A 26,987-nucleotide genomic window follows, 5' to 3' on the forward strand; every position below is an offset into this window, starting at 1 on the left:
CCAGCAAAGCAGAAAATTCATTTCAGGGGGCCGTAGAGATAGCACAGCGGTGTTTGCCTTGCAAAAAGCCGATCCAGGACCTAAGGTGGTTGGTTCGAATCCCGGCATCCCACATGGTCCCCCGTGCCTGCCAGGAACTATTTCTGAGCAGATAGCCAGGAGTAACCCCTGAGTATAGCCAGGTGTGGCCCCCCCACCAAAAAAAAAAAAAAAAGAAAGAAAATTCATTCCAAATATTAATGCTGATAACTTTTTTTTTTTAACTTAAACACCTTGATTACATACAGGATTGTGTTTGGGTTTCAGTCATGTAAAGAACTAATGCTGATAACTCTTAGCATACATCTGTAGGGCTCAACTGAAAAATAACTTAATATGTGATGTTTCATTTCATTCTAAGAATTTTATTCCAGAATATCATTAACTTCCTAAAAATATAAACTGTTCCTAGTTTGTTGAAACTTTTTGTGAAATTGATGTTGGAACTATTGTATCTTATACCTAGAAAATGTTACTCCTTACTCAATGAGTTAAGAAATGCAATTAGGCGCCAGGGAGAATATTCAAAGGGCTGGACCACATGCCTGGCAGTAATTCGTAATTGGCCTGAGCACAGATTTGTCCTGCAGGCCATGTATTGCCAGGAGAGAATCCTGGGGACCCTAATTATACCCATCAACATAATTACACATAAATTATTATCATAATTTATAAACATGTCTATATAGGGCCTGAGAGATAGCATGGAGGTAGGGTCTTTGCTTCGCATGCAGAAGGATGGTGGTTCAAATCCCGACATCCCATATGGTCCCTCATGCCTGCCAGGAGCGATTTCTGGGCAAATAGCCAGTAGTAACTCCTGAGAGTTGCAGGGTGTGACCCAAAAACCAAACCAAACCAAAAAACATGCCTATATATAAAACACTGTTCTAGGAAAAGTGAGTTACAAAATAACTGAAGTGACAGCTAAAAAATTATCTTCTTACTTTTAAGTAGTTGGTCACTTCAAACTACTATTTTCCACCAAAAAAAAAAAAAGGATTCTTAGTAAGTTAATTTGTAAAAAGAACTAGACAACTGTATAATTTTAGAAATTTCCATTATTTCTCATTTTCTCTTACCTAAAGAAATCACTTGTAAGTTATCTCAATTTCTCCTCTTTAATTTTTTAACTCTAATCAGGCAAAAGGAATGCTGTTGTGGTTTAGTTGTGACTGAATTGTCATAAAAAGCACACATTACTTACTTCAGTTTGTATGACTCTAATCAGGCAAAATAAATGCTGCTGTGTTTTAGCGATAACACCGAACTGACGACAACGTTCCAAAAAAGTTTCTAAAGAAGGGTCGATTCTTCTTTGTAGTTTGCTCCAAAACAGAGTCAATTCCCTATTAAAAAAGAAACGGAAAAGAATTATGATAAAACATTTAAAGCACAGTGGATATTTCTTTAATTTATCTGTAAAAATACACAGGTTTTGGTTTGTAAAAATAAATAAAAACCAAGAAAAAATTACATTTGGCTTTTTATTGCTTTCTCACAATTCAGTAAAATTATTTTAAAAATTTCCCTAAATATTCTATTTTTCTTTTGTGTTTGGGGGAAGAAAAAAAAGGCTGCTCAGAGCATTAAGCCCATTAAGCCCTTATTTAACATGCCATAATGAGATCCAGAATTTAGGAACTTTAAAGTGATAGTGGGCACTAAGAGATTAAATACAGAAGGTATTTAATTAATTATAAGCAGCTAACCCAGGTTCAATTTTGGACCCCAAACAGAAGGGGATGGAGAGGAATGAACCAACGATAAATATAGAATGATGGATAAAAGGACCAACTCTTAAAGAAGGCACTGCAAATATAGCAGTTGATTTACACAACCTATTTCCCCTCCCCTACCAAATAAAACAATATGGACATCTGGTCTGCTAGAAAACAAGTTTGAATTAGATGATATACTCACACTAGAAATAAGTATCACAATAGTTGGGAATGAATAGAAGTGATCCTTGTATATGTATAAATGTATAACGTATTAAGATTTACAATAAGAGGGCCAGAAAGATAGCATGGAGTTAAGGCATTTGCCTTGCATACGTAAGGACGGTGGTTCGAATCCTGGCATCCCATTTGGTCCCCCGTGCCTGCCAGGGGTGATTTCTGAGTGTAGAGACAGGAGTAATCTCTGAGCGCTGCTGGGTGTGATCCAAAAAACCCAAAAATAAACAAAAAAAGATTTATAATAAGAGATGTAAAGAAAGCAAGGGTCAACCTACCAAATATTGAGAGTTTAGGATGAAGGTTTCCAATCCAAATGTATGACTTTATATTTTAAGGTACCAAGTGATAATTACATGTTAAATATGTATGCCCTCCATTCTTTTTATTCTGGAGATAATCTCCAAAGCAGTGCTCAAATGGTCCAGGGGCCACTCCCAGAACATACTTGGCCAATTATGCTGTGTGGTTCAATGCTAGGGCTAGAGCAGTGCTTCTCAAATAATGGGGCATGCTCCCCAGGGGTGGAGGGCGCCGAGGCTCCGTAAAGGCGGGTAAGTTTGACCTCGGCATACACTGTCATCACAAGCTAAGCCCCGTGTTTATGTCTCTATATGTCTTTGGAGTTATGAGTTGCTGTGTCCTGCTTCAAACCCTGCTTTGAAAAGCTATGCATTGCAAAACGTGCTCATTGTAGCCATTAATCCAGATATCACCTCTGATTAAAAAATTAACTCAAATTATTTTTATATATATATATTTATTTTGCAGGTTAATAAAGAAGAAAAATTGAGTGGAGGAGAAGAAACACAAATATCAAAGGATGGGGGCCAGGGGCCCAGTGGTCTCAGGTGCATCGTCAGTGTTAAAAAAAGGACATCTAAAAAAGGGGGGGGGGGGCAGAGAGATAGCATGGAGGTAGGTTTTTGCCTTTCATGCAGAAGGAAGGTGGTTCAAATCCCGGCATCCCATATGGATACCGAGCTTGCCAGGAGCAATTTCTGAGCGTAGAACCAGGAGTAACCCCTGAGGGCTGCTGGGTGTAACCCCCCCCCAAAATAAAACAAAAACAAAAGAACAGAACTAAACATTCAAGCCAAAGTCAACAATGAAATCAAGAGATCCAAACTTAACTTTTAACAATACAAACTTAAAATGGGCCTGTTATACTGGCAGGTTGGTCAGGGGGAGGTGGTATGGGATATACACTGAGAGGAGGGTAGAGGGAGGGTGACAAAGGTGGTGGTATTGGCCCTGATTCATTGTATGTCTGAAACCCAATGATGAAGGACTTTGGAAATCACAATGATATCAATAAAATAAAATAAAAGAAAAACTCTTGGGACCCAGGTTAATAAATACAATAAATAAATGTACTTTTTAAGATAAATATGGTAGTAGTTACTGTAAATATTCCAGTTTCTGAAAGACTTCTTTCTTACTGCTAAAGCACTGATATTTTATTGTCACATATAACCACTGGTTATGTCTTTCGTTTTTTGGTTCTTTTTTTTTTTTTGGCCACACCCAGAGACGTTCAGGGGTCACTCCTGGCTGTGCACTCAGAAATAGCTCCTGGCTGGGGGTACTACCATATGGGATTCCGGGGATCAAACCCAGGTCCATTCTAGGCAGCCACGTGCAAGGCAAAGGTCATACAGCTATGCCATTGCTTTGGACCCTCTACAGGGCATTTCTAAAAGATAAAAAAATGTTTTGGGTAATAAGCTATATTGTTTACATTCCACGTATTACTTTCCATATTGACCATATTCAAGAATTACACTTCAATAAGTAAATTCTTTAAAGTGCATCTGAGACATTAGTAGGTACTTGTCAATAGATTTAGTGGAAGAATAAAGGAACTAATATATTAATTTCAAATAAAAGAACTGCATTTATTATCAGATTCTAAAAACAGCTTTTTAAAAATCTTGTATCTCGGGGCCGGAGAGATAGCACAGTGGCGTTTGCCTTGCAAGCAGCTGATTCAGGACTTAAGGTGGTTGGTTTGAATCCTGGCATCCCATATGGTCCCCTGTGCCTGCCAGGAGCTATTTCTGAGCAGATAGCCAGGAGTATCCCCTGAGTGACACCGGATGTGGCCCAAACCCACCCCCCAAAATCTTGTATCTCTTATCAAAAATAATTTACAATACAATTTTCTTTTCTAGACAAGTGCTCCACTATATTCATATTCAATACAGAAAATTTCTAGCACTACAGATTATCTTATTTTAGCTGCATTCCTAAAATTGATCGTCCTTAGTAATTAATTATTTTTTATTATGTTTGTCTAACTTCAATATTCCTCTGCTTGGGAGGATCACTATAAACAGCTAAGGACAAAAAAAATTCCCCCAAATTGTATATGTTTTAGGTTCTAAATATCATTCTATGAACCACCTGGAAGAAGCTTACTTTTCACAAGAGTAAAGTTACAAGATTTTCTTTCCTTTACTCATATAACTTCTAGAAGATCAATTTACAGGAAATCTCTGGTAATCCTTTCCTGCTACAGAGAACAATATTAATCCCAGAGCCAAGAACATCATTGGAAGAACTAATGATGGTTGGGAGAATAAAGGTCACTGTAAAAGGAAAGCTGCATCAATAATACAAAAATAAATTTTTACTAGTTTCAAATATAATCTACTATTCATGCTCTACTATACTGTAGATTTGAGAGGGGCGGGGTTCTAAGGAATGCTCAGGATACCTGGGGTGTTCTCCAGGTAATTTTTATCAAATTGGTCTGGCAGCTCAATTGTGAATCTGAGACTATCAGATGTGGTCTTGTTCAGTCCAAAGAATTAAATTTATAATTTGCATTCAAAACCTATCTATATGGGCCCAGAGAGATAGCACAGTGGCGTTTGCCTGGCAAGCAGCCGATCCAGGACCAAAGGTGGTTGGTTCGAATCCCGGTGTCCCATATGGTCCCCCATGCCTGCCAGGCGCTATTTCTGAGCAGACAGCCAGGAGTAACCCCTGAGCACCACTGGGTGTGACCCAAAAAAACAAAAACAAACAAACAAAAAAACCTATCTACAAGGTAAAGAATAAACTATAATAAAAAAGGGTTGGGAAAAAAAAAAAAAAGGGTTGGAGAGATAGTATAGTTGAAAAGAGTGCTTGCCTTGCATGTGGTTGGTATGAACTTGATCCTTTGGTATCTCATACAGTCTGGTCCCCTGAGCACCACAAAGAGTAACTCCTGAGTGCTGATCTAGGAGTAATAATTCCTGAGCACTACTGGGTAGTTTTGCAAAACAAAAACAAAACAAAAATCTACAACAAGAAAAACTGTGATTTGTTTCCTCCAAAAGACATTTGTTTTACTGAGGATAAAAAATTAATACAGGGGCCGAAGAGATTACATAGAGGTAGGGCATGCAGAAGGATGGTGGTTCGAATCCTAGCATCCCAGATGACCCCTGAGCCTGCCAGGAGTAACCCCTGAGCATTGTTGGGTATGACCCAAAAACAAAACAAAACAAAAAGAACATAAAAACTTCCTGTATTTGATTAAGTGATCAAAAGCTTTACTGCTATCACTTTTTGTTTCCATTTGTTTTGCAAAATGTTCACAGTAATCACAGAATATATTTAAGTAAGTCCCTATCTCACCATCTTCTTTCTCAGAGATAAAACTCTGGCAAAACAGATTTGGACTTAGAAAACTTCAAGCTAAATTTTGGTGTATCAAAATTGGTGGAACGAAAGATTAAACTGGATTTAGGAATTAAAAAAAAAAAAACAAACCTCAATCTGTCACTGGATAGTCCAAACTTTCTGATCTTCCACTGATTCATATGTACAGACTATTATAAAGATTTGGTATGTCATATATATCACACAAAATTTGTTATATAAGACGAAAAGCAAAAAAATTAATATAAAAATGCTAATAGCCAGAGCGGTGGTGCAAGTGGTAGGACGTCTGCCTTGCACACGCTAACTAGGACAGATCGTGGTTGGATCCCCCAGCATCCCCCAAGCCAGAAGCGATTTCTGAGCACAAAACCAGGAGTAACCCCTGAGCGTCACCAGATATGGCCAAAATTAAAAATAAAAAGCAAATATCTATAAAATATGACTGTTGTGACAGAGAAACAAAAGAAATAGAATATATATATATAAAATAAGAACCCCAAGTTCTTTAGTTCAATTTCTAGCACTGAATGTCTTCTGCAGCACTAGATATACCCTGGTGGCTCTTGGCACATACCAGGTATGCAGTGCATCAGGCTAAGTAGCCCTTCTGAGAAGGCCCCTTTAAATATGTGTGCACATAAATAGATGCTCTGGATAGAGTGTGTCCACCTGAAGGGTGAAGTAAAAGTACATAAAAGGCTTTACAAGGATTCTCTAATGAACATAATGCTCATTTCCAACTTCCATCTATAATCTAATTCTAAAGTACTAAGGGCTCCTCTAATCAAGATTACTTAAACCAGGGATCTCAAACTCGAAGCCTGTGGGCCGTCCTCCATACAACATTTTGTGGCCCTGCCCTAGAAGAATCTTTTTTTGTTTTGTTTTGTTTTAGTTGATTGGGTCACACCCCCCAAAGTTCAAGGCTTACTACCAACTTTGCACTCAAGGATCATCCCGACTTTGCCTCCTGCGGCCCCCAGGTAAATTGAGTTTGAGACTCCTGATTAAGCTATTCATTGAATTAAAGCTTAAAAGAAATTCCAAGCATTACCCATTCTCTGAAACCCTTTTAAACACTGAGTACTTTTCCCTAATCTCCTATAGCATAATCCATATCACCAACCTGGTACTTACACTTTTCTGTATATCAGATTTGTTCCAAAGGCCTAAATAAATTCAATGCAGTTAACATGAAAAGAATTATGGATTACAAATTTTCTTTTGTATCAACTGGTACTCTGCAGTCAAACAAAATAAATATAAATGAAACTGAAAACTGAAATTGGGGTCAAAGCAATAGTATAATGTAACGGGCAAGCACCCAAACCCAGTTTGATCCCTGGCACCCCAAATAATTCCCTAAGCACAGAATCAGGAGGAAGCCCCAAACAAAACCAAAATAAAATAATGCAATTCTATTATATAATAACAAGCAAAAGAAATTCAGGTGTATTTCCTCCTCTAGTACAAGTCCGACCTAGAAAGTTAGCTAGGTATTTTGATACATTTCATAGGTGTGTTTTTAAGTAAGAGGGGAAAGTGTCTGCCAAAGACATAATAAAGATAAAGAAAAATTTAATGGCAATTTATTTCGTATTACTATATTTTATCTTAAAAGATGAATACACATATCAAGTTAATAGATAATCTCTATAGGAAACTAGGAGTTTAAACTTTTTTTTAAGGCTTTGAGGCACCAGTGGCATTCAGGGTTTTAGTCCTGGCTCTGTGCTCAGAAATCACTCCTGGAAGGCTTAGGATACGATATGATATGTCTGGGAGTGAATTTGGATCAGCCTCATACAAGGCAATCGGCCTACCTGCTGTGCTACTGTTCAGCCCCTAAACTTTCTATCCTTTATTTGTGATCCTTCTTGTAAAGAAAAAAAAAATTTAATCAAATGGTTTAGCGTGTAAACAAGTTTTATGTTTTTACGTAACTTATCTGTTGAAACTTTTTGCTTAAACTTTAAATTAGAAACAGATTTATTGTTTACATAAACTAAATTCTACACTATGTTCTAATAAAGGCAATGACTAAACACACTTACCAAGAATAATACACACTTGCAGTTTGTAGCTGCTGGGTCAGGTAAGTCGTACAAAGAACAAATGCTGTGTTATCCTGACCCTCAGATTCCAGATTACAGATGATGTCTAGTACTTCCTTGCAGTCGACCATTGCAATCTATAAAAAAATGATATGACTAAATCACAACGAAACTTTCTTGTAAACGTTGTTATATATTACTATTTATAACATTTTATGCCTTTTTTCTTTCTTTTTTTTTTTTTTTTCTTTTTTCTGTTTTGAGTCACACCTGGTGTCGCTCAGGGTTACTCCTGGCTCTGAGCTCAGAAATTACTCCTGGCAGGCTCGGGGGACCACAAGGGATGCCGGGAATCAAACCAGAGTCCATCCGGGGTTGGCCGCGTGCAAGGCAAACGCCCTACCACTGTGCTATCACTCTGGCCCCCGCATTTTCTGTTTCTGATAACTACTTAAGACAAGATTTAGAGAACATAATTTTTTGCTATTAACTAAAGGCTATGACTTCTGGAATATTAATTCAGTTAAACACAGGAGAGGATAGGTAGCACAGGAAGTTCTATCGCACTTTTATTATTTAAAAAAACTAAATTTTTATATATTTTTTAAAAAACTAATCATGAACTCGGGGACCAGTGATAACAGAACGGTAGGGCATTTACTTTGCATGCGGTTGACCAGAATGACCTGGGTTCAATTCCTGGCCTGCCAGGAGCGATTTCTGAGCAGAGCCAGGAGTAACCCCTGAGAATTGCTGTGTGTCACAAAACACACACACACACACACACACACACACACACACACACAAACACACTCATGAACATTGTGACCATATAAATGAGTTATGAGGGAAAAAACCTTCAGATTGTGGACTTGGGAGATAACAAGCTGAAATTTATGCTTTGCAAATGGAAGGTTCAGGTTTGATCTTCAGCAATGGGTCCCCTGAGGCTGCTGGAAGTGAGCCCTAAGCACAGAGACAGGAGTAGTTCAAGCACCACTGGGAATAACCCAAATAACCAGAACGAAATGCAAACAAAATACTTCAGAATGTTTTTGCCTGAAATAGTCTCATCTTTCCCTCCCCCATCTTTCTTCTTACATTTTATCCTGTCATTCTAGTTAGAAAAAAAATTAATGGATTGACCTTACTACCAGTTGAAAAACTTAATGGCTGAAGACCAATTGAGAAACTCTTAAATATAAAATTATGACATAACTTAGTCATATAATTAAGAAAAAATGTTTGCATAGCATTTTTCAAAAACACTTTTAGGAAGACATCTTTCCCGTTCCGTAATTTAATATGAATAGCACTCTCAGGAAACAAGACTGGGCAAAAGGGTGCTGGAGCTGTATGCACAGTGGGTCAGGTGTTTACATGGTTGACCCAAGTTCGATCCCATATATCATTCATAGTCCCTGAGCCTGCCAGGGTCAATTTCTAAATGCAGAGCCCAAAACAAAATCAAACTACAACACACACACACACACACACACACACACACACACAATTTCTAAATGCAGAGCCCAAAACAAAATCAAACTACAACACACACACACACACACACACACACACACACACACACACACACACACACACACACACACCCACCAACAACAAAAGCCAAGAATTCTAAAATTCAATTTTAGCAGTGGACCATCTCCAAGTTGAGAAATAACATAAGGACTTCTCAATCACACATATAACACAAAACTTGCATTTCAAGACTAATTCTTACTCTTTTCAAATATCTATTATTGTATTGGTCCCTTTTGTTTTGTTTTTGAGCTATACCATGCTGTGTTTAGAGCTTATTTCTGGCTCTGCACTCAATCCTGTTGGGTTCACAGGATCATATGGGGCCCAAGATCAAATCCATGTAGAATGCATGCATGGATTCCTACTAAGGACTTACTCCTGGCTCTGCACTCAGAAACTATTCCAGAAAGGTCGAGAAACCATATGGGATGCTTGGGTCAGTTGTGTGCAAGTCCTACCCACTATACTGTCATTCTAGCTCCTAGTAAACCGATTTTAACTTGGTTATTTTAAGCTATATACATTTGGTTTTAACTAAGCTGTGTGTGTGTGTGTGTGTGTGTGTGTGTGTGTGTGTGAGAGAGAGAGAGAGAGAGAGAGAGAGAGAGAGAGAGAGAGAGAGAGAGAGAGACAGAGAGAGAAGGAGAGAGAGGAGAGAGAAAGAGAGGAAGAGAGGGAGAGAGAGAAAGTCAAGAATAAATTAGCTTTCTATAGAATAGTGGCTTTCAATTCAATTCCTGATTAGGTTTAAGATACATAGTAATATATGAGTAACATAGTAAATAATTTGTTCCCACTACTGTATTTGCCGGCGTATAAGACAACCCCCTAATTTTGCAGTTAAAACATAGGTTTAGGCCTATATTCGCTGTATCAGACAGAACGTTCCTGTGCTCATGTACCACAGTGAGCCAATCACAACAAGCAAAGGTTCAAAGGTTCTACTGTAATTGACTTCCTCTCTGACTATGGCCAATCTGAGCAGGCTTTTTACACTATAGATTCGGTACAGAACATTGTCTAATTTGCATACATCAAAAGCCTGCTTGGATTGGCTGAGTTAGAGAGGCAGTCTGAGCAGCCTTACAGTGGTTGGTGCAGGATCGAGTTGGAAAATTCGCTTTGTGGCAATATTCAGACAATTTTCGTTTAGGGGCATACTGAAACATTTTTCGGGATATACTCGGCGTATAAGACGACCCCCGATTTTCGGTTGACTTTTTTTTTTTTATCTCAAAAGTCGTCTTATAAGCCGGAAAATACGGTAATATTTTTTTTGGGGGGTGACACACAGCTGTACTCAGGGCTTACTCCTAGCAGGGCTCTGGAAACCATACGGGGTTCCATGATTCAAACCTGGGTCTACCATGTACAAGGAAAGCTCCCTATCTGCAGACAAATCTCTCCAGTCTTGTTCTAATAAATTCTTAAAAATCAGTGTATATTTCATTTTTTTTTCAAAAGGAAATTAAAGTGGATTTAAGGTTATTTGTATAAGATTCTTCCTTGCATTACTGAAAAAAAGGAACCTGGGAGTTACTTTGGTAAGTTTACATTTCACATAACCTTGGGTTTATCTCTGGAACAATCATCCCTATTAGATTCAAAGCAAACAACAAAGGGCTGTTTTGCCACTCCTCCCACCTCCTCCATTGCCCTCCCCACACACAAAGAAAATTGGGAGGGTGCTAGAGAGTTATCTCAATAATTTGGAATGCATATTTTGCATGTAAAAGGCCCAAGTTCAATCCCTAGCACTATATAAGACTACCTGAGCAGTGCCAGAATTGACCATCCCCTCATCAATGCTAGGAGTAGCACCTGAGCATTACCAAGTGTGGCAAAAATAAATAGATTTTTTTTTAAAGGAGAGGCGGTATGGCTATTAAAAAAAACACTTCTGGGGCTGGAGCAATAGCACAGATGATAGGGTGTTTTGACTTGTACAGGACTGACTTGAGTATGATCCCTGGCATCCCATAAAGTCCCCCAGAGCCTGCCAGAAAAAATATCTGAGTGCAGAGCCAGGAGTAACTCCTGAGTGCTGCCAGGTGTGACCCAAAAATCAAAACAAATAAAAACTTTAAACTTCCTTTAAACTTCAATAATACTACAAATTAGCACTGTGTTATCAAGTGGTTACTTGTACGTTTCTTAAATGGTCATTGATGCTTCTATTTAAATCTTGTGATTGTGTATGTAGCTAAAAGAACCCTGAAGTATTTTACTGAATTGTTTTAAAGAATGAGTCTTATTTATTGAACCTACCAGTATAAACCAAAATACCTACAAATAAACTACAAAAGTGAGACTAAAAAATCCAAATACATAAGTAAGTTCTAGGAAAATCTTCAAAGATATTTAAAATAACAGTTTTAGAAGGTAGAAATTTATCTTTTTTTTTTCATTGTTTTTGGACAATCCATGATGTTCAGGGGGTTACTCCTGGCTCTGTACTCTGCAGGAATTACTCTGGCGGTGCTTAGGGGGACAACATGGGATGCAGGGGATTAAAACCAGGTTGATGGGGCCTTGCAAGCACTAACCAAGGTTCGATTTCCCTGGTGTCCTATATGGTCCCCCAAGCGAGGAGCGACTTCTGAGGTGCATAGCCAGGAGCAATCCCTAAGAGTCACCAGATATGGCCAAAAAACCAAAACCAAACAAACAAAAAAGAAAACCAAACAAACAGATGGATCACATGCAAGCAAGTGCCCCCCCCCACTGTTATCCAGCCTGGAAGGTAAAAATATTTAAAAATGCAAGTCCTCAATTTTTATGGGGGGGGGTCACACCTGGCTGTGCTCAGGGGTTACTCTGGCTCTATGCTCAGAAATCGTTTCTGGCAGGCTTGGGGGACCATATGGGATGCCAGGATTTGAACCACTGTCCTTCTGCATCTAAGACAAACGCCCTACCACTGTACTATCTCTCTGGCCCCCAAGTCCTCAAATTTTTTAATGCTTTTTTTTCTAACTCTAGGATATAGATTTTAGTATGTATCACATTCTCTTATGATAAAATGAATAAAATCACTCAAATTTTAACTTTAAATTTAGTTTTATAATCAGGCCTTGTATGTTATCTTAATCTTTGATTTGTATTTAAACCAATCTAGAATTTCTATGTTACTGTTTACTTTTCCTTCTATTCCCAAATTAAATTCCCAGAGGGTCATGTATTTGCTCTGTTTATCATTTATACCTGGTGACTGTCAATTCCCAATAGTCTTAGACTGGTGAGGAAATTAGGTACTGTTTGTCTTTTTTTTCCCAATCAAGAGAAGCATCTCAGGCCACCATCTCTAGTAAACACAACAGATACAGAAGATGTAGTTCATTCACTGAGCAAGACTGAAATGATTCTGAGAACAAATCTTTTGCTTTTCAAAATAATAAAAGCAATACTTTGAAATATTGTTTCTTAATACTGTATGCGGAAAACATGACCTCAGTGAAAATTTCCTCTTTTAGTAATGGAAACATCCACTTTGAACAATAGTTTATGCTACATTCTAAACTTTCATTAAGGTTAGAGTGGTAGGGGCCGGGCGGTGGCGCTGGAGGTAAGGTGCCTGCCTTGCCTGCGCTAGCCTAGAACGGACCGAGGTTCGATCCCCCGGCGTCCCATATGGTCCCCCAAGAAGCCAGGAGCAACTTCTGAGCGCATAGCCAGGAGTAACCCCTGAGCGTCACAGGGTGTGGCCCAAAAACAAACAAACAAAAAAAAAAAAAAAAAGGTTAGAGTGGTAGCACAGAGGGAAGGGTGCTTGCCCTGAATGTAATTGACCTGGGTTTGGTCCTTGGCATCCCATATGATCCCCTGAACACTGCTGGCAGTAGTTCCTGAGTGCAGAATCTGGAATAACACCCCTGAGCATCACTCGGTGTGGCCACAAAACAAAACCAAAAATAACTTTCTTTAAAATATGGGCAAAGGTAAAACTAATAGCAGTGTCTTCTTTATCAGTTCTAAATAACAGGTCTATAAACTGGAATCCCAGCATTCTGTGAAGTTCTGAGTTTGAGGTTTGAAGTTTTGGCTTTCAAGCTGAACCTGTAAATTAAACTTAATTGTATGAATCTGGCTGTATTTTTCCCCCAGAGGTTTCCCATTACACAAACCCATTATTGGGATACCCACAGGTGCCAAGATACAGGTACTTTTATTCCCAGCTGTTACTCAAGTTAATTTGACTCGAGCTCAGCTGAAGTAGACAGTAATGTATAACTTTTCTACACTTATTTTAAACTCCCAATTAATAAATAGTAGTGATCTATAAGTAATTTTCCAAAGCAAACTAAAAATTCTCTTTAATACTGCTGTCACATGCAAAAGAAAGCATCACTAACAGGAAATTAATTATAATGTACCTGTATTCTTTTTTTTTTTTTTTTTTGGTTTTTGGGCCACACCCGGTAACGCTCAGGGGTTACTCCTGGCTCTACACTCAGAAGTCGCTTCTGGCTTGGGGGATCATATGGGACGCCAGGGGATCGAACCGAGGTCCATCCTCGGCTAGCGTGGGCAAGGCAGACACCTTACCTCTAGTGCCACCATAATGTACCTGTATTCTGCTTTTATAATCATCATTGCCTGGGAATCATGCAAAGGAAGAGAGCTCTTACACTGAATTACATTCCCAGCCTAAGTGTTCCTTTTTTTTTTTTTTTTTTTTTTGGTTTTTGGGTCACACCCGGCGGTGCTCAGGGCTTACTCCTGGCTGTCTGCTCAGAAATAGCTCCTGGCAGGCACAGGGGACCATATGGGACACCGGGATTCGAACCAACCACCTTTGGTCCTGGATCGGCTGCTTGCAAGGCAAACGCCGCTGTGCTATCTCTCCGGGCCCGCCTAAGTGTTCCTTTTATTGATTTTTTTTATTCTCTTCTTCCTCTTTTTTAAAAGAGGGGAAGAGATTGAGAGAGAGAGGAAGGGAGGGAGAGAGAAAGAGATAGAGGGAGAGTCAGTGGGAAGGAGGGAGATAGAGGGAGGGAGAGAGGGAAGAGGGAGAGAGGGAAGAGAGAGAGAGATCATGTGTTCCTTTTTAAAATAAGTTTGTGTCACTTATTTTTGCTTTGATACAGGTAATCCAAATCCTCTTAAAATTTTTGCTGAAAAGCCAGGAAAGAAATGAGGTGATAGCTGAAAAGGGTAATAAAACCCAATTTATTAATTATTATTTTATTTTCTAAAAACTTTTATTGATTTTTGGGTTATACCCGGCAGTATTCAGGAATTACTGCACTCAAAAATCGCCCCTGGGGCCCGGAGAGATAGCACAGCAGTGTTTGCTTTGCAAGCAGCCAATCCAGGACCAAAGGTGGTTGGTTCGAATCCCGGTGCCTGCCAGGATCTATTTCTGAGCAGACAGCCAGGAGTAACCCCTGAGCAATGCTGGGTGTGGCCCAAAAAACAAAACAAAACAAAAAACAAAAAAAAAAATATCGCCCCTGGCAGGCTGGGGGACCATAGGAGTATCGAGAATCAAATCAGGTCCCTCCCCGGCCGGCAGCATGCAAGGCAAACAAATGCCTTACCTGTTATCTTTTTTTTTGGGGGGGGGCTTTTGGGCCACACCTGGTGATGCTGGGGGGGGGGTTACTCTTGGTTATGCGTTCAGAAATCGCTCCTGGCTTGGTGGCTTGGGGACCATATGGGGCTCCAGGAAATCTAACCGTGGTCCGTCCTAGGCTAGCACATTACCACTGTGCCACGGCTCCGGTCCCCCCACTCCCTTTATTATTTTTTGTGCCACACCAGTGACACTAGGATTACTCCTGGAAGGCTCGGGGGACCATATGGGGTGCTGGAGTCAAACCTGGATCTGCTGCCTGCAAGGCAAATGCTCTACCTGCTGTGTTATTACTCTGACTCCTAAAACCTTAAAAAGAGTGGTAGTTTTTTTTTTTGGGGGGGGGGGTAGTTTGGGCCACAACCGATGACAAGGATTACTCCTGGCCATGTGGCTCAGAAATTGCTCCTGGCTTTGACGGACCATACGAGACATTGGGGGATTGAACCACGGTCCATCCTAGGTCATTGCATGCAAAACAAACATCTACCGCTTGTACCACTACTCGGGCCCTAAAATTTTTTTTAAAAAAACAAGAAATAGGGGCCGGGCGGTGGCGCTGGAGGTAAGGTGCCTGCCTTGCCTGCGCTAGCCTAGGACGGACTGCGGTTCGATCCCCCGGTGTCCCATATGGTCCCCCAAGAAGCCAGGAGCAACTTCTGAGCGCATAGCCAGGAGTAACCCCTGAGCGTCACAGGGTGTGGCCCAAAAACCAAAAAAAAAAAAAAAAAAAAAAAAAACAAGAAATAATAACATAAATGCTAATGAGATGATTATAGCTATGGGGAGAATGATGATGCAGTAGGAACAGAAATGCTGTACGTAGTATTTCAGTTAAGGAACCAAGAGAGAGTGTGATCAAGGTTATTGATCACAGACAGCCAGGAGTAACCCCTGAGCAATGCCAGGTGTGGCCCAAAACCAAAAAAAAAAAAAAAAAAAAAAGAAAAGAAAAGAAAATTCTCTTCCAAATGCCTCAATTTCCTCAGAAAAATTCACCAACAAAGAGTGAAATGGGATAGAAGGTATTCTTTTTTTTTTTTTTTTTTTGGTTTTTGGGTCACACCCGGCAGTGCTCAGGGGTTACTCCTGGCTGTGTGTTCAGAAATAGCTCCTGGCAGGCACGGGGGACCATATGGGACACCGGGATTCGAACCAACCACCTTTGGTCCTGAATCGGCTGCTTGCAAGGCAAACACCACTGTGCTATCTCTCCGGGCCCAGTAGAAGGTATTCTAATCTACAAGAATAAGAGAGTGACTACTCTACAGAAATACAGTGTTACTGATCTAAAGTAAAACCAGCAGGCAAATTTTTCACTACTCAAGTTTGTCTTCCCTCTCTCCCAATTGAAGTAAAGATAAAGATTAAAAAGAGATTTAAGGATAATCCAGATTCTGGTTAGTGAAATTGGGGCAATTAAGGGAGAGATCTGCAAAGGAACTTAGACTGCATAGAAGGAAGACAATGATTAACTATGAGAAGGGAGAATGCACAGGAGGTATTAAGGAGAATGAAAAAGACAGGATCAAATGATTATTGGTAGCAAAAGTTTTATATTAAAGGTAATAAAATTTTAAAAACCTACATTTGCAGAGTAAATTGAGAATTGGTATATACAGAATCAGATATTTAAAATTCTACATTTAATAAGTAATTTCTTGGGTGGAGAGATAGCATAGAGGTAGGGCACTTGCCTTGCATGCAGAAGGATGGTGGTTCAAATCTGGGCATCCCATATGGTCCCTCGAGCTTGCCAGGAGCGATTTCTGAGCATAGAGCCAGGAGTAACCCCTGAGTGCTGCCGGGTGTGGGAACCCCCCCTCCCCAAGAAAAAAATTTAATTTTTTCTTTTTTCTTTTTTTTTTTTTTTGGTTTTTGGGCCACACCCATTTGACGCTCAGGGGTTACTCCTGGCTATGCGCTCAGAAATCGCTCCTGGCTTGGGGGACCATATGGGACGCCGGGGGATCGAACCGCGGTCCATCCTACGCTAGCGCTTGCAAGGCAGACACCTTAACTCTAGCGCCACCTTCCCGGCCCCAAAATTTAATTTTTTCAAGCCTGGTGATGCTCAGGGGTCACTCCTGGCTATGCGCTCAGAAATCACTCCTGGCTTGGGGGACCATATCAGACACTGGGGGAATCATACCACGGTCTGTCCTAGGCTGGTGTGCCCAAGGCAGATGCCTTATGGCTTGCGCCACCGCTCCGGTTCCATTAATAAGTAATTTCAATGCAGAGGTAAACCGACAATCACATGTCAGATCTTAAAGGCAGGTAGACAATGGAATATAACCAAGGGATTCTCATTTGCCGCTATATAACATTAGAAACTTTTAGAGGAAAGCCAACCCCAAGCAGCTGATCCAGGACCTAAGGTGGTTGGTTCGAATCCCGGTGTCCCATATGGTCCCCCTGGTGCCTGCCAGGAGCTATTTCTGAGAAGACAGCCAGGAGTAACCCCTGAGCATCGCCGGGTATGGCCCAAAAACCAAAAACCAGAAAAAGAAAAAGTACACTGAATTTTATAAAGGATGCACTCAGACTGAAAAAATATTTTAAATTCTCAATTGTTGGGACCGGAGAGATAGCATGGAGGTAGAGCGTTTGCCTTGCATGCAAAAGGATGATGGTTCAAATCCTGGCATCCCATATGGTCCCCCCGAGCCTGCCACCAGGAGTAGCCTGAGTGTTGCCAAGTGTGACCCAAAAACAAAAACAAAACTCAATTGTTTCATTATTTTCTATGGTCTCCAATTAGTCAATGTAATCATTATTCAAAATATATTTATGGCTATTTTAAGTCCTGTGTACAGAAGTTAAGTTGTTTGCCTAGTATGCAGCCAACCTCAGATTCCCCAGCACCACATATGGTTCCCTGAGCAACGACAGAAATGATTACTCTCTGAGTGCAGAGTTAAGAATAGCCCGACATCTACTGGATGCAAGTCCAAAATAAAAATAAATAAATATGTATGTAAATTAAAAGCTAAAGGTCAAGTTCCATTCTTTTCAGTTTAATCCCTTGATTCAATATTATTCTTTTATTTCCCAAATATAGAGAAATCATTTACTTTAAGGAGAGAAAACTTTACATTTAAAGATTCCAGAGCAAACCATTACCCAAATACTTGAATATCCATCTAGATACTCTTTGCTTGCTTTCCAAATCCACCTATATTCAGTTTAGGTCACATTCAGTTTATTAAATAGTTAAATGTAAAATTAGAATGCAAGCTTATCTCAGTAGCCTGAAATAAAAAGGAGTCTTGGTTTTGATTTTGCCATATACCACTAAGTAGTGATCTATTTTACTCACCTCCTTAATTGCCTCTTCATTAGGGAGAATGGAACATAAGCATGTGATATAGGCTTGCTGAAAAGATGACACATTTGAAATTTCTTTAGATTCTGCACATAGTTTTGACAAAGCTGTAGCCTGAGGGATGAGGTTAGATTTCAACAGATGTTTTATACGCATTTGCAGAAAGGATGATCCTTCTTGTGCAATCAGTTTATTGACTAAAAAATAGAAAAGAAAGTAAAGGAAAAAAAATAACCATTTAATATGTCAAATAACATGCTCATAGTCATTAAAATGGACATTTGGTATCTTCTGTAGCTGGTTTGTTTGTGGAAAATAAAAATTCCGGTGAGATTAACTTAAAAGTTTATCCTGCTCCCTATTAGTAATCATCACTATAACAAAGGGCAAATTAAATTTTGTTGATTTTCACATTTAGTAGCTGTATCTGAATTCCAAATGTTTTAGTAAAACTACTACAAATTATTTGATCACCTCCTCCCTTGCTTTCTGATAAGGATCTAGTAAGGAATATTAAAATTAACTATAAGAGTAAATGTGGGGGCCGGGTAGGTGGCGCTGGAGGTAAGGTGTCTGCCTTGCAAGCGCTAGCCAAGGAAGGACCTCGGTTCGATCCCCCGGCGTCCCATATGGTCCACCCAAGCCAGGGGCGATTTCTGAGCACATAGCCAGGAGTAACCCCTGAGCGTCAAACGGGTGTGGCCCAAAAACCAAAAAAAAAAAAAAAAAAGAGTAAATGTACAAAAAGAACCTATATAATTTTAACTACCACCTCTTGAACACTTCTGATGCAAGCTTTAAGCTGGTTTTTAATATACTTCTCATTTCTCCTTCACACCACCACCAAGGCAAGTATTACTATCCCCAGCTTAAAGTTAGGAAAGTTAATATTCAGAGAAATTAGGTAACTTGCCAAGGATTCCAAAGTCAGTGGTGTTCTTTCCTCTAAACCAGGCATTTCTCAAAGTGTGTTCCACCGACCAAAAGACCTGAGAGATAGTCCTAGAAAAAAAAAGGATTCCTTGGTCAAATCTCTGAACAGTCCTGCAATAAAGAAAGCTGTTCATATATAGTTGACCCAATGTTTCCCAAACTGATTTGACCAGAGAACCCTTTTACACATATTATTAGCAAGAAGTAAAATATAATGTTCCTGGTTCAGTACACACTTTGGAAAATGCTGCTCTAGGTAGTAAAATGTTAAGAACACTTAATTTGTATGGTGCTCTCGAAATGCCCTCAATTTACTAATAGCAGTTACTGGACAAGTGTGTGGTGTCATTACATAGTATTATTTAATGATTAGAAGGAGAAATGTTGTATTTTAAAATAAGCACGAGTGAATAAAGTGTTCTAGGTGGTTAGTCCAAAATAGTGTTTCTCAAACTTTAAAGCCTCTTCTGAGTCATCATTTAATTTTCTTAAAATGAAGACCTTAATTCAATAAGTCTGGCTGGATTCAAAATTTTGCTTTTCTAATAAGTCAGTTAATATTCATATTAGGCCTTCAGAACATAGTAAGGCAGAAATGGTGGCCTTTTTAAATTTTAATTGGCCACTCTTTATTTTGGTTTTTGGGTCATAATTGGCAGTACGCAGGGGTTACTCCTAGCTTTATGCTCATAAGTCGCTCCTGGCAGGCTGGGGGACCATATGGGATGCCGGGATTCGAACCACCGTTCTTCTGCATGCAAGGCAAACACCCTACGTCCAAGCTATCTCTCGTGACCACTCTTTTTTTTTTTTTTTTTTTTTTTTTTGGTTTTTGGGCCACACCCGTTTGATGCTCAGGGGTTACTCCTGGCTATGTGCTCAGAAATCGCCCCTGGCTTGGGGGGACCATATGGGACACCGGGGGATCGAACCGCGGTCCTTCCTTGGCTAGCGCTTGCAAGGCAGACACCTTACCTCCAGCGCCACCTACCCGGCCCCTCGTGACCACTCTTAACCGCACTTTTTTTTTTAAAAAAAAAACTAATACCGATAGCACAGCAATAGGGCATTTGCCTTGCATGCGGCTGATACAAGACAGACCTGGGTCCAATCTCCAGTGTCCCTTATGGTCCCTAGAGCCAGAAGCGATTTCTGAGCGCATAGCCAGGAGTAACCCCTGAGCGTCACTGGGTGTGCGCCTCTCCCCCCTGCCAAAAAAAAGCTAATACTGTCTCTAACACAAAATTCAAAAGGTACACAAAAAGATGTGTAGTTAAAACTGCCTTCATTTTTACACTTTTTTTTTTTTGGTCACACCCAGCAGCGCTCAGGAGTTACTCCTGGCTCCATGCTCACAAATGGCCCCTGGCAGGCACAGGGGACCATATGAGATGTTGGGATTCGAACCACCGTCCTGCATGAAAGGCAAATGCCTTACCTTCATGCTATCTTCCAGCCCCTTTTTAATACTTTTAATCAAATGCCTGGTGTCCCTCCCCAAGAAGCAAACACCACTTTCAGTTTCCTATTTATCTTCATAGAAACAACTGAAGTATAGAAAACATTTCTTTTATAATCATCACTGTGTACATTTAGAGCTTCTAAACTATTTTTTTTTTGAAGGATGGGGAGATTACTAGGGATTGAACTCAGGTCTCATACAATTACTACAAGTGTTCTACCACTGAGCTATATCCCCAACTGCTGCAATACCTGTTTTTGTTTGTTTGTTTGTTTGTTTGGAGTCACATCTGGCAATGCTCAGGGGTTACTCATAGTTCTGCACTCAGGAATTACTACTGGCAGTGCACAAGGGACCACTATTTCCCTGTAATATAGCTCAGGCCACTATCACAACTTTATTTTTTTTGTTTTTGGGCCACACCTGGTGACGCTCAGAGGTTACTCCTGGTTAAGCGCTCAGAAATTGCTCCTGGCTTGGGGGACCATAAGGGATGGGGATCAAACCGTGGTCTATCCTAGGTTAGCACGGAGCAAGGCAAATGTCCTACTGCTTGCACCTGCTCCAGCCCCATCAGAACCATTTTTAAATGAAAATATTCTATTGCATTCTAGTATTCTAATGCTTTCTATTGCATATACTTTAAGTCAACCCTGGCTGATACAGTTGTAATTTGTTTCTAATTGTTGGCAAGACTAGATAATATATATGCAATATAACATAATAATGTAACTGCATCTATAAAATAATTCTGAGTAGAACTAATGAAAGGCTTTTTTTGTTCGTTTGTAAGTAGTTACATTAATTCCTATAGATCTTCAACAATTTATATTCCATTTATGTTCTCAACACCTATGTCCCCTCTCATTTTTATAGAACAGGGGGAGGATTCTTGAATTGTGCTGGAAGCTACTTCTAGTTCTGTGCTTAAGACACTAGGTTATGGGACCGGAGAGATAGCACAGTGGTGTTTGCCTTGCAAACAGCCAACCTAGGACCTAAGGCGGTTGGTTCGAATCCCGGAGTCCCATATGGTCCCCTGTGCCTGCCCAGGAGCTATTTCTGAGAAGATAGCCAGGAGTAACTCCTGAGCACCGCCGGGTGTAGCCACCCCCAAAAAAGACACTAGGTTGTGGGGCCACAGTAGTGGCACAAACAGTGGGGCATTTGCCTTGCACACTGACCTAGGACAGACAGCAGTTTGATCTCCAGCATCCCATGTGGTCCCCCAAGCCAGGAGTAACCCAAGTGTCAACAGGTGTGACCCAAAAACAAATAAACAAAAAACAAAAACAAAAACAAGACACTAGGTCATATTGGAAATAGAATATCTTTTTATATTTTTTGGTTTTTAGTTTTTGGGTCACACCTGGCAGCGCTCAACGGTTACTCCTGGCTCTATGCTCAGAAATTGCTCCTGGCAGGCTCAGGGGACCATATGGGACGCCGGGATTCGAAATACTGACCTTCTGCATGCAAGGCAAATGCCTTACCTCCATGCTATCTCTCCAGCCCCAAGAAATGGAATATCTTTTTATTTGTATTTTGAACTATTGAACTAATCTGAGGACCAAAGCATGACAGACATGAACTACCACACCAATCCTATCATTTTTCCTGGAGCAAGTGAAAGTGAAAGCCAGAAGGAAAGCAAGATAAAGAGTATATTTGTTTCACATTCCAGATACTCTTATAGATAATCATGGTTTAGATATATTAACAAGGGCTAGCACAGCGGCGTTTGCCTTGCAAGCAGCCGATCCAAGACCAAAGGTGGTTGGTTCGAATCCCGGTGTCCCATATGGTCCCCCGTGCCTGCCAGGAGCTATTTCTGAGCAGACAGCCAGGAGTAACTCCTGAGCACTGCCAGGTGTGACCCAAAAACCAAAAAAAAAAAAAAAAAAAAAAAAAGATATATATATATTTTATTTTTTTTATTTTTTGGTTTTTGGGCCACACCCTGTGATGCTCAGGGGTTACTCCTGGCTATGCGCTCAGAAGTTGCTCCTGGCTTTTTGGGGGACCATATGGGACGCCGGGGGATCGAACCGCAGTCCGTCCTAGGCTAGCGCAGGCAAGGCAGGCACCTTACCTCCAGCGCCACCGCCCGGCCCAAAAAAAAAAAAAAAAAAGATATATTAACAAAAAGCAGATCACTTTCATTTGGACTTTTTTTTATTAATCCTAATAACTAATACTGATAATCTTCTACCTTCAGTAACAATATCATATGAAGGTAAGTTTGACATCATCCTTGTTGGCAAACTCCTTGCCTAAAGAAATTAACTGGGGGGGGTCAGAGAGATAGCATGGAGGTAGGGCATTTGCCTTGCATGCAGAAGAACAGTGGTTAGAATTCTGGCATCCCATATGGTCACCCGACCCTTCCAGGAGCAATTTCTGAGCATACAGCCAGGAGTAACCCCTGAGCGCTAGAGTGTGACCCAAATAACCAAAGAGAGAGAGAGGAGGAGAGAGAGGGGAGAGAGGAGAGAGAGGGGAGAGAGAAGGGAGAGAGAGAGGGGGGGGGGAGAGAGAGAGAGAGAGGGGGGAGAGAGAGAGAGAGAGAGAGAGAGAGAGATCCACTTAGAGCAGGATACAATTCAAAGGGCTGAGCATTACCTTGCATGGGAAGCCCAGGTTCAATTTCTAGAAGCATATGGTCCCATGAAAACTGCTGGGCGTGAACGAAGCAGAGCTGAGAAGCCCTTGAACACCATGAGGTGTGGCCCAACCAGCCCCCCACAAAGGGAAATCTAATTCTTCTTAAATCTGCCGCCCTATTCTGCCTAATATCAGATAATGCTGTTAATTTGTCCTATAATTTGTAAGCATTTTCAGAAATTCTAGAAGAGGCATTATATTCTATTCCCTTTTAAATCCCTGTTGCATTTTATTCTTTTACCATACTTCTCTTTTCAGTAATGAAGAATTATTGTGCTCAAAGGTTAAGGTCTCAAATTTTGGGATTACCAATCAGGCTAAATCATAATTTTTTTTTTTTTTTGCTTTAGGGCCACACCCGGTGGTGCTCAGGGGTTATTCCAGGCCCTTCGTTCAGATATCACTCCCAGTACACTTGGGAATCAAACTGGGTCAGCTGCATGCAAGGCAAATGCCTACTCACTGTGCTATTGCTCCTGTTAAAGATCCTTTTTTTTTTTTTTTTTGGTTTTTGGTTTTTGGGTCACATCCAGCAGTGCTCAGGGGTTACTTCTGGCAGGCTTGAGGGACCATATGGGATACCGGGATTTGAACCAACATCCTTCTGCATGCAAGGCAAATGCCCTTCCTCCATCCTATCATTCCAGCCCTAAAGATCATTTTTAAAAATTAATTTTTAGTCAGGGATGTAGCAGAGTCCTTGACTTGAATGTGAGATGCCCTGAGTTTTGCCTTGGCACTGCAAAAAATAATTTTGCTTTGTTTTGTTTTTACTGAATTAATTATCTGGCACAGGACAGTTAACAAAAATGACTTCATATATGCTTCGAGGATGGAGAAACCCTGAATCTCTTAGGTCACGGGAATTCCCTTTCTTCCCCAATGCTTACTGTGCCTATGCAAAAAAAAATGTGGGGGGACCGCCAAACCCTACCACTCCAGCACCTCTTCTTTTTCTTGTTTTGTTTTGATTTGTTAGTTTTTTACTTTATTTTCCTTCTCTTTTTTTCTTCCACTTCTCTCTTTCTTTTTGACTCTTGTGGTTCTTATTTGGTGATTTATTTTTCTTTATTTTTTAATTTAATTTTATTTTATTTTGGTTTTTTTGGGGGCCACACCGCTTGATGCTCAGGGATTATACCTGGCTAAGGGCTCAGAAATTGCTCCTGGCTTGGGGGGACCATATGGGACCCTGGGGGATTGAACCGCGGTCCTTCCTTGTCTAGAGCTTGTAAAGCTGACACCTTACCTCTAGCGCCACCTCGCTAGCCCCTATTTTTATTTTTATTTGCCGAGTGCAATTTTTTTCCTTTTTTCCTTCCATTTTTCTTTCTTTTTTCTCTCTTCTTTTATTGGTAGTTGTTACCAAATTTTTTTCTCCCTTTTTTCTTATCCTTTTTATCTCCAATGACAGTGGAATGGATGCTCAATCTACAACAAGCTGTAAAATGGAGACCAGTTGCACTAGCATTCTGGGGGGTAAAGGAAGGAGATATGGGATACATGCTGGGACAGGGATGGAGGGAGGACAGCACTGGTGGTGGGAATGCCCCTCATTCATTGTCACTATGTACCATAAATGATGCAGTGAAAGATTTGTAATGCACTTTGGTCACAATAAAAATTATAAAAAAAAATGACTTCAGAGAGAGGGAGTATAAAAAATGCAGAGTGGGCCCGGAGAGATAGCACAGCGGCGTTTGCCTTGCAAGCAGCCGATCTAGGACCAAAGGTGGTTGGTTCGAATCTCGATGTCCCATATGGTCCCCCGTGCCTGCCAGGAGCTATTTCTGAGCAGACAGCCAGGAGTCACCCCTGAGCACCGCCGGGTGTGACCCAAAAAGCAAAAAAAAAAAAAAAAAAAAAAAGCAAAGAGTGGGGCCGGAGAGATAGCACAGTGGTAAGGCGTTTGCCTTGCACGCAGATGGATCCCGTCATCCCATATGGTTCCCCAGGCCTGCTGGGGGTGATTTCTGAGTGTAGAGCCAGGAGTAGCCTCTGAGCGCTGCCGGGTGTGACCCCCCCCCCCCAAAGAAAGAAAAGAAAATACAAAGAATGAACTGGGGTGGAGGTGGGGGAACAACAAAAACTATATGAAGCCAAAGTTGTGACTCAAAGATAGAGTACATGCCTCATACCTGCTCCATTCACAGCAAGGCCAAACCAAACCAACCAAAAACAAGAGATGGATCTAATAGCTGGGCTTAATTTAGAGGAGGGAGCTATGAGTCAGGGATAGACCTCTTCCTTCAAATCTCTGAAAAGGTTTGAAAACCTTTATCTTTCTACTGATCAGTTCGGGCAGAAGTGTTAACTACTGGTACTTTTCTGTAAACTTCAATAATAAACTGAGGTATGTGAAGTAGGGGGGAGTGGTTAGGAGGGTAAAAGAATAGGAAACCTTACACTTATTTTGTATTGTAAAAAAGGCCAGAGTGGTAGGATGTATGCCTTGAGCAACTCAGGATGGACCTAGGTTTGATCCCCCAGCATCCTATAAGGTCCCCAAAGCCTGCCAGGAGTGACTTCTGAGCACAGAGTAAGGAGTAACCTCTGAGTGACACTGGGTCTGGCCCAAATCCCCCTCCCCAATCAATTTCATGGCTTCAAGGGTGGTGCACCTGAGTGCCTGCCACTTAGTTCAAGAATTCAACCTCTCTGGCACATCCATTATAGTTCTGATGGTCCCTGGCAGCACAAGATGTGGTTCTGGTGGCTCCTAGCACTGCTGGACATACCAGCATATTTCTTAGGCAAGAGTAGTGTCTAACATTCATTCAGAAATCCCGGGTCCTGGGGCCGGGCGGTGGCGCTAAAGGTAAGGTGCCTGCCTTGCCTGCGCTAACCTTGGACGGACCTTGGACGGACCGCGGTTCGATCCCCCGGTGTCCCATATGGTCCCCCAAGCCAGGAGCAACTTCTGAGCACATAGCCAGGAGTAACCCCTGAGCGTTACTGGGTGTGGCCCAAAAACCAAAAAAAAAAAAAGAAATCCCGGGTCCTGAACACAGCTGGGGAGGCACACTCCCATCACAACCTCCATCCCAAAACCCTGACAAGAAAACGCACTCAAGAGATTCTTGGAGGTTAAAAATCAAGTATCCTCTCAAGCTTCTAATTCTGTTACTGAACAGAAAACAATGAGATCAGTTTATAGATGAGGCAACTGATTAATCTTTGTTAAGAGCTAGGATTCTATTGTATGTTAGGTAAAATACTTCTTTCCATTTATTTCTATGCAAATATAACTGATGGGTGGGGTGATTTATTTGATTAATACACCTGAGGAAGTTAGATGGGAGTTATTAATGCATTTTCTCTTTTTCCTCTTGGGTTTAGATTTGCCTGTAGTGAACCTTGTGTTTTTCACCTTTGACTAACCTTATCTGGACTGGAATTCTAATCCTAAAATTTTTTTTGGTAGTATTTGGCTGTCCCTTACCAATTTTTATTAATGAAAATATTATTTTAGCTTCTACCTATATGAGATGCTATATATAGAGAACCTCAAACAAAAAATATTGACCTTGTTTTGGGGAGGAATCTGCATGGGTATTAGGGGGATTGGGTTGAACCTAGATGTTTTCAAGACTTACTCTGGGCTCAGTGCTTAGGGATCACACCTAGTAGTATTCAAGGAATTTCATGTAGTGCCAGGAATTGAAATGGAGTTGGCCATGTACAAAGCAAGTGGCATACCCCCTGTATCTCTCTAGCCTCTAAATATCAATCTCTTTGGTATTTATTAGCTTTTTTATTATCTCCTACCTTCCTA

At 40.7% G+C, this 26,987-nt stretch overlaps 1 protein-coding gene across 1 annotated transcript in view; it reads right to left on the reverse strand.

Annotated features, from left to right (window-relative positions):
- RLF (RLF zinc finger) overlaps nt 1–26,987 on the reverse strand; it is an 84,264-nt gene that overhangs the window by 11,084 nt on the left and 46,193 nt on the right. The window contains exons 5-7 of the mRNA XM_049774611.1: nt 18,148–18,350; nt 7,709–7,845; nt 1,247–1,388 (exon numbers count right to left, since the gene is read on the reverse strand). Of these exons, the coding sequence (XP_049630568.1) occupies nt 1,247–1,388; nt 7,709–7,845; nt 18,148–18,350 (482 nt within the window). The remainder of the gene's footprint in view (nt 1–1,246; nt 1,389–7,708; nt 7,846–18,147; nt 18,351–26,987) is intronic.

This window comes from Suncus etruscus, chromosome 6 (assembly GCF_024139225.1).
Source record: "Suncus etruscus isolate mSunEtr1 chromosome 6, mSunEtr1.pri.cur, whole genome shotgun sequence".
Lineage (NCBI taxonomy): Eukaryota > Metazoa > Chordata > Mammalia > Eulipotyphla > Soricidae > Suncus > Suncus etruscus.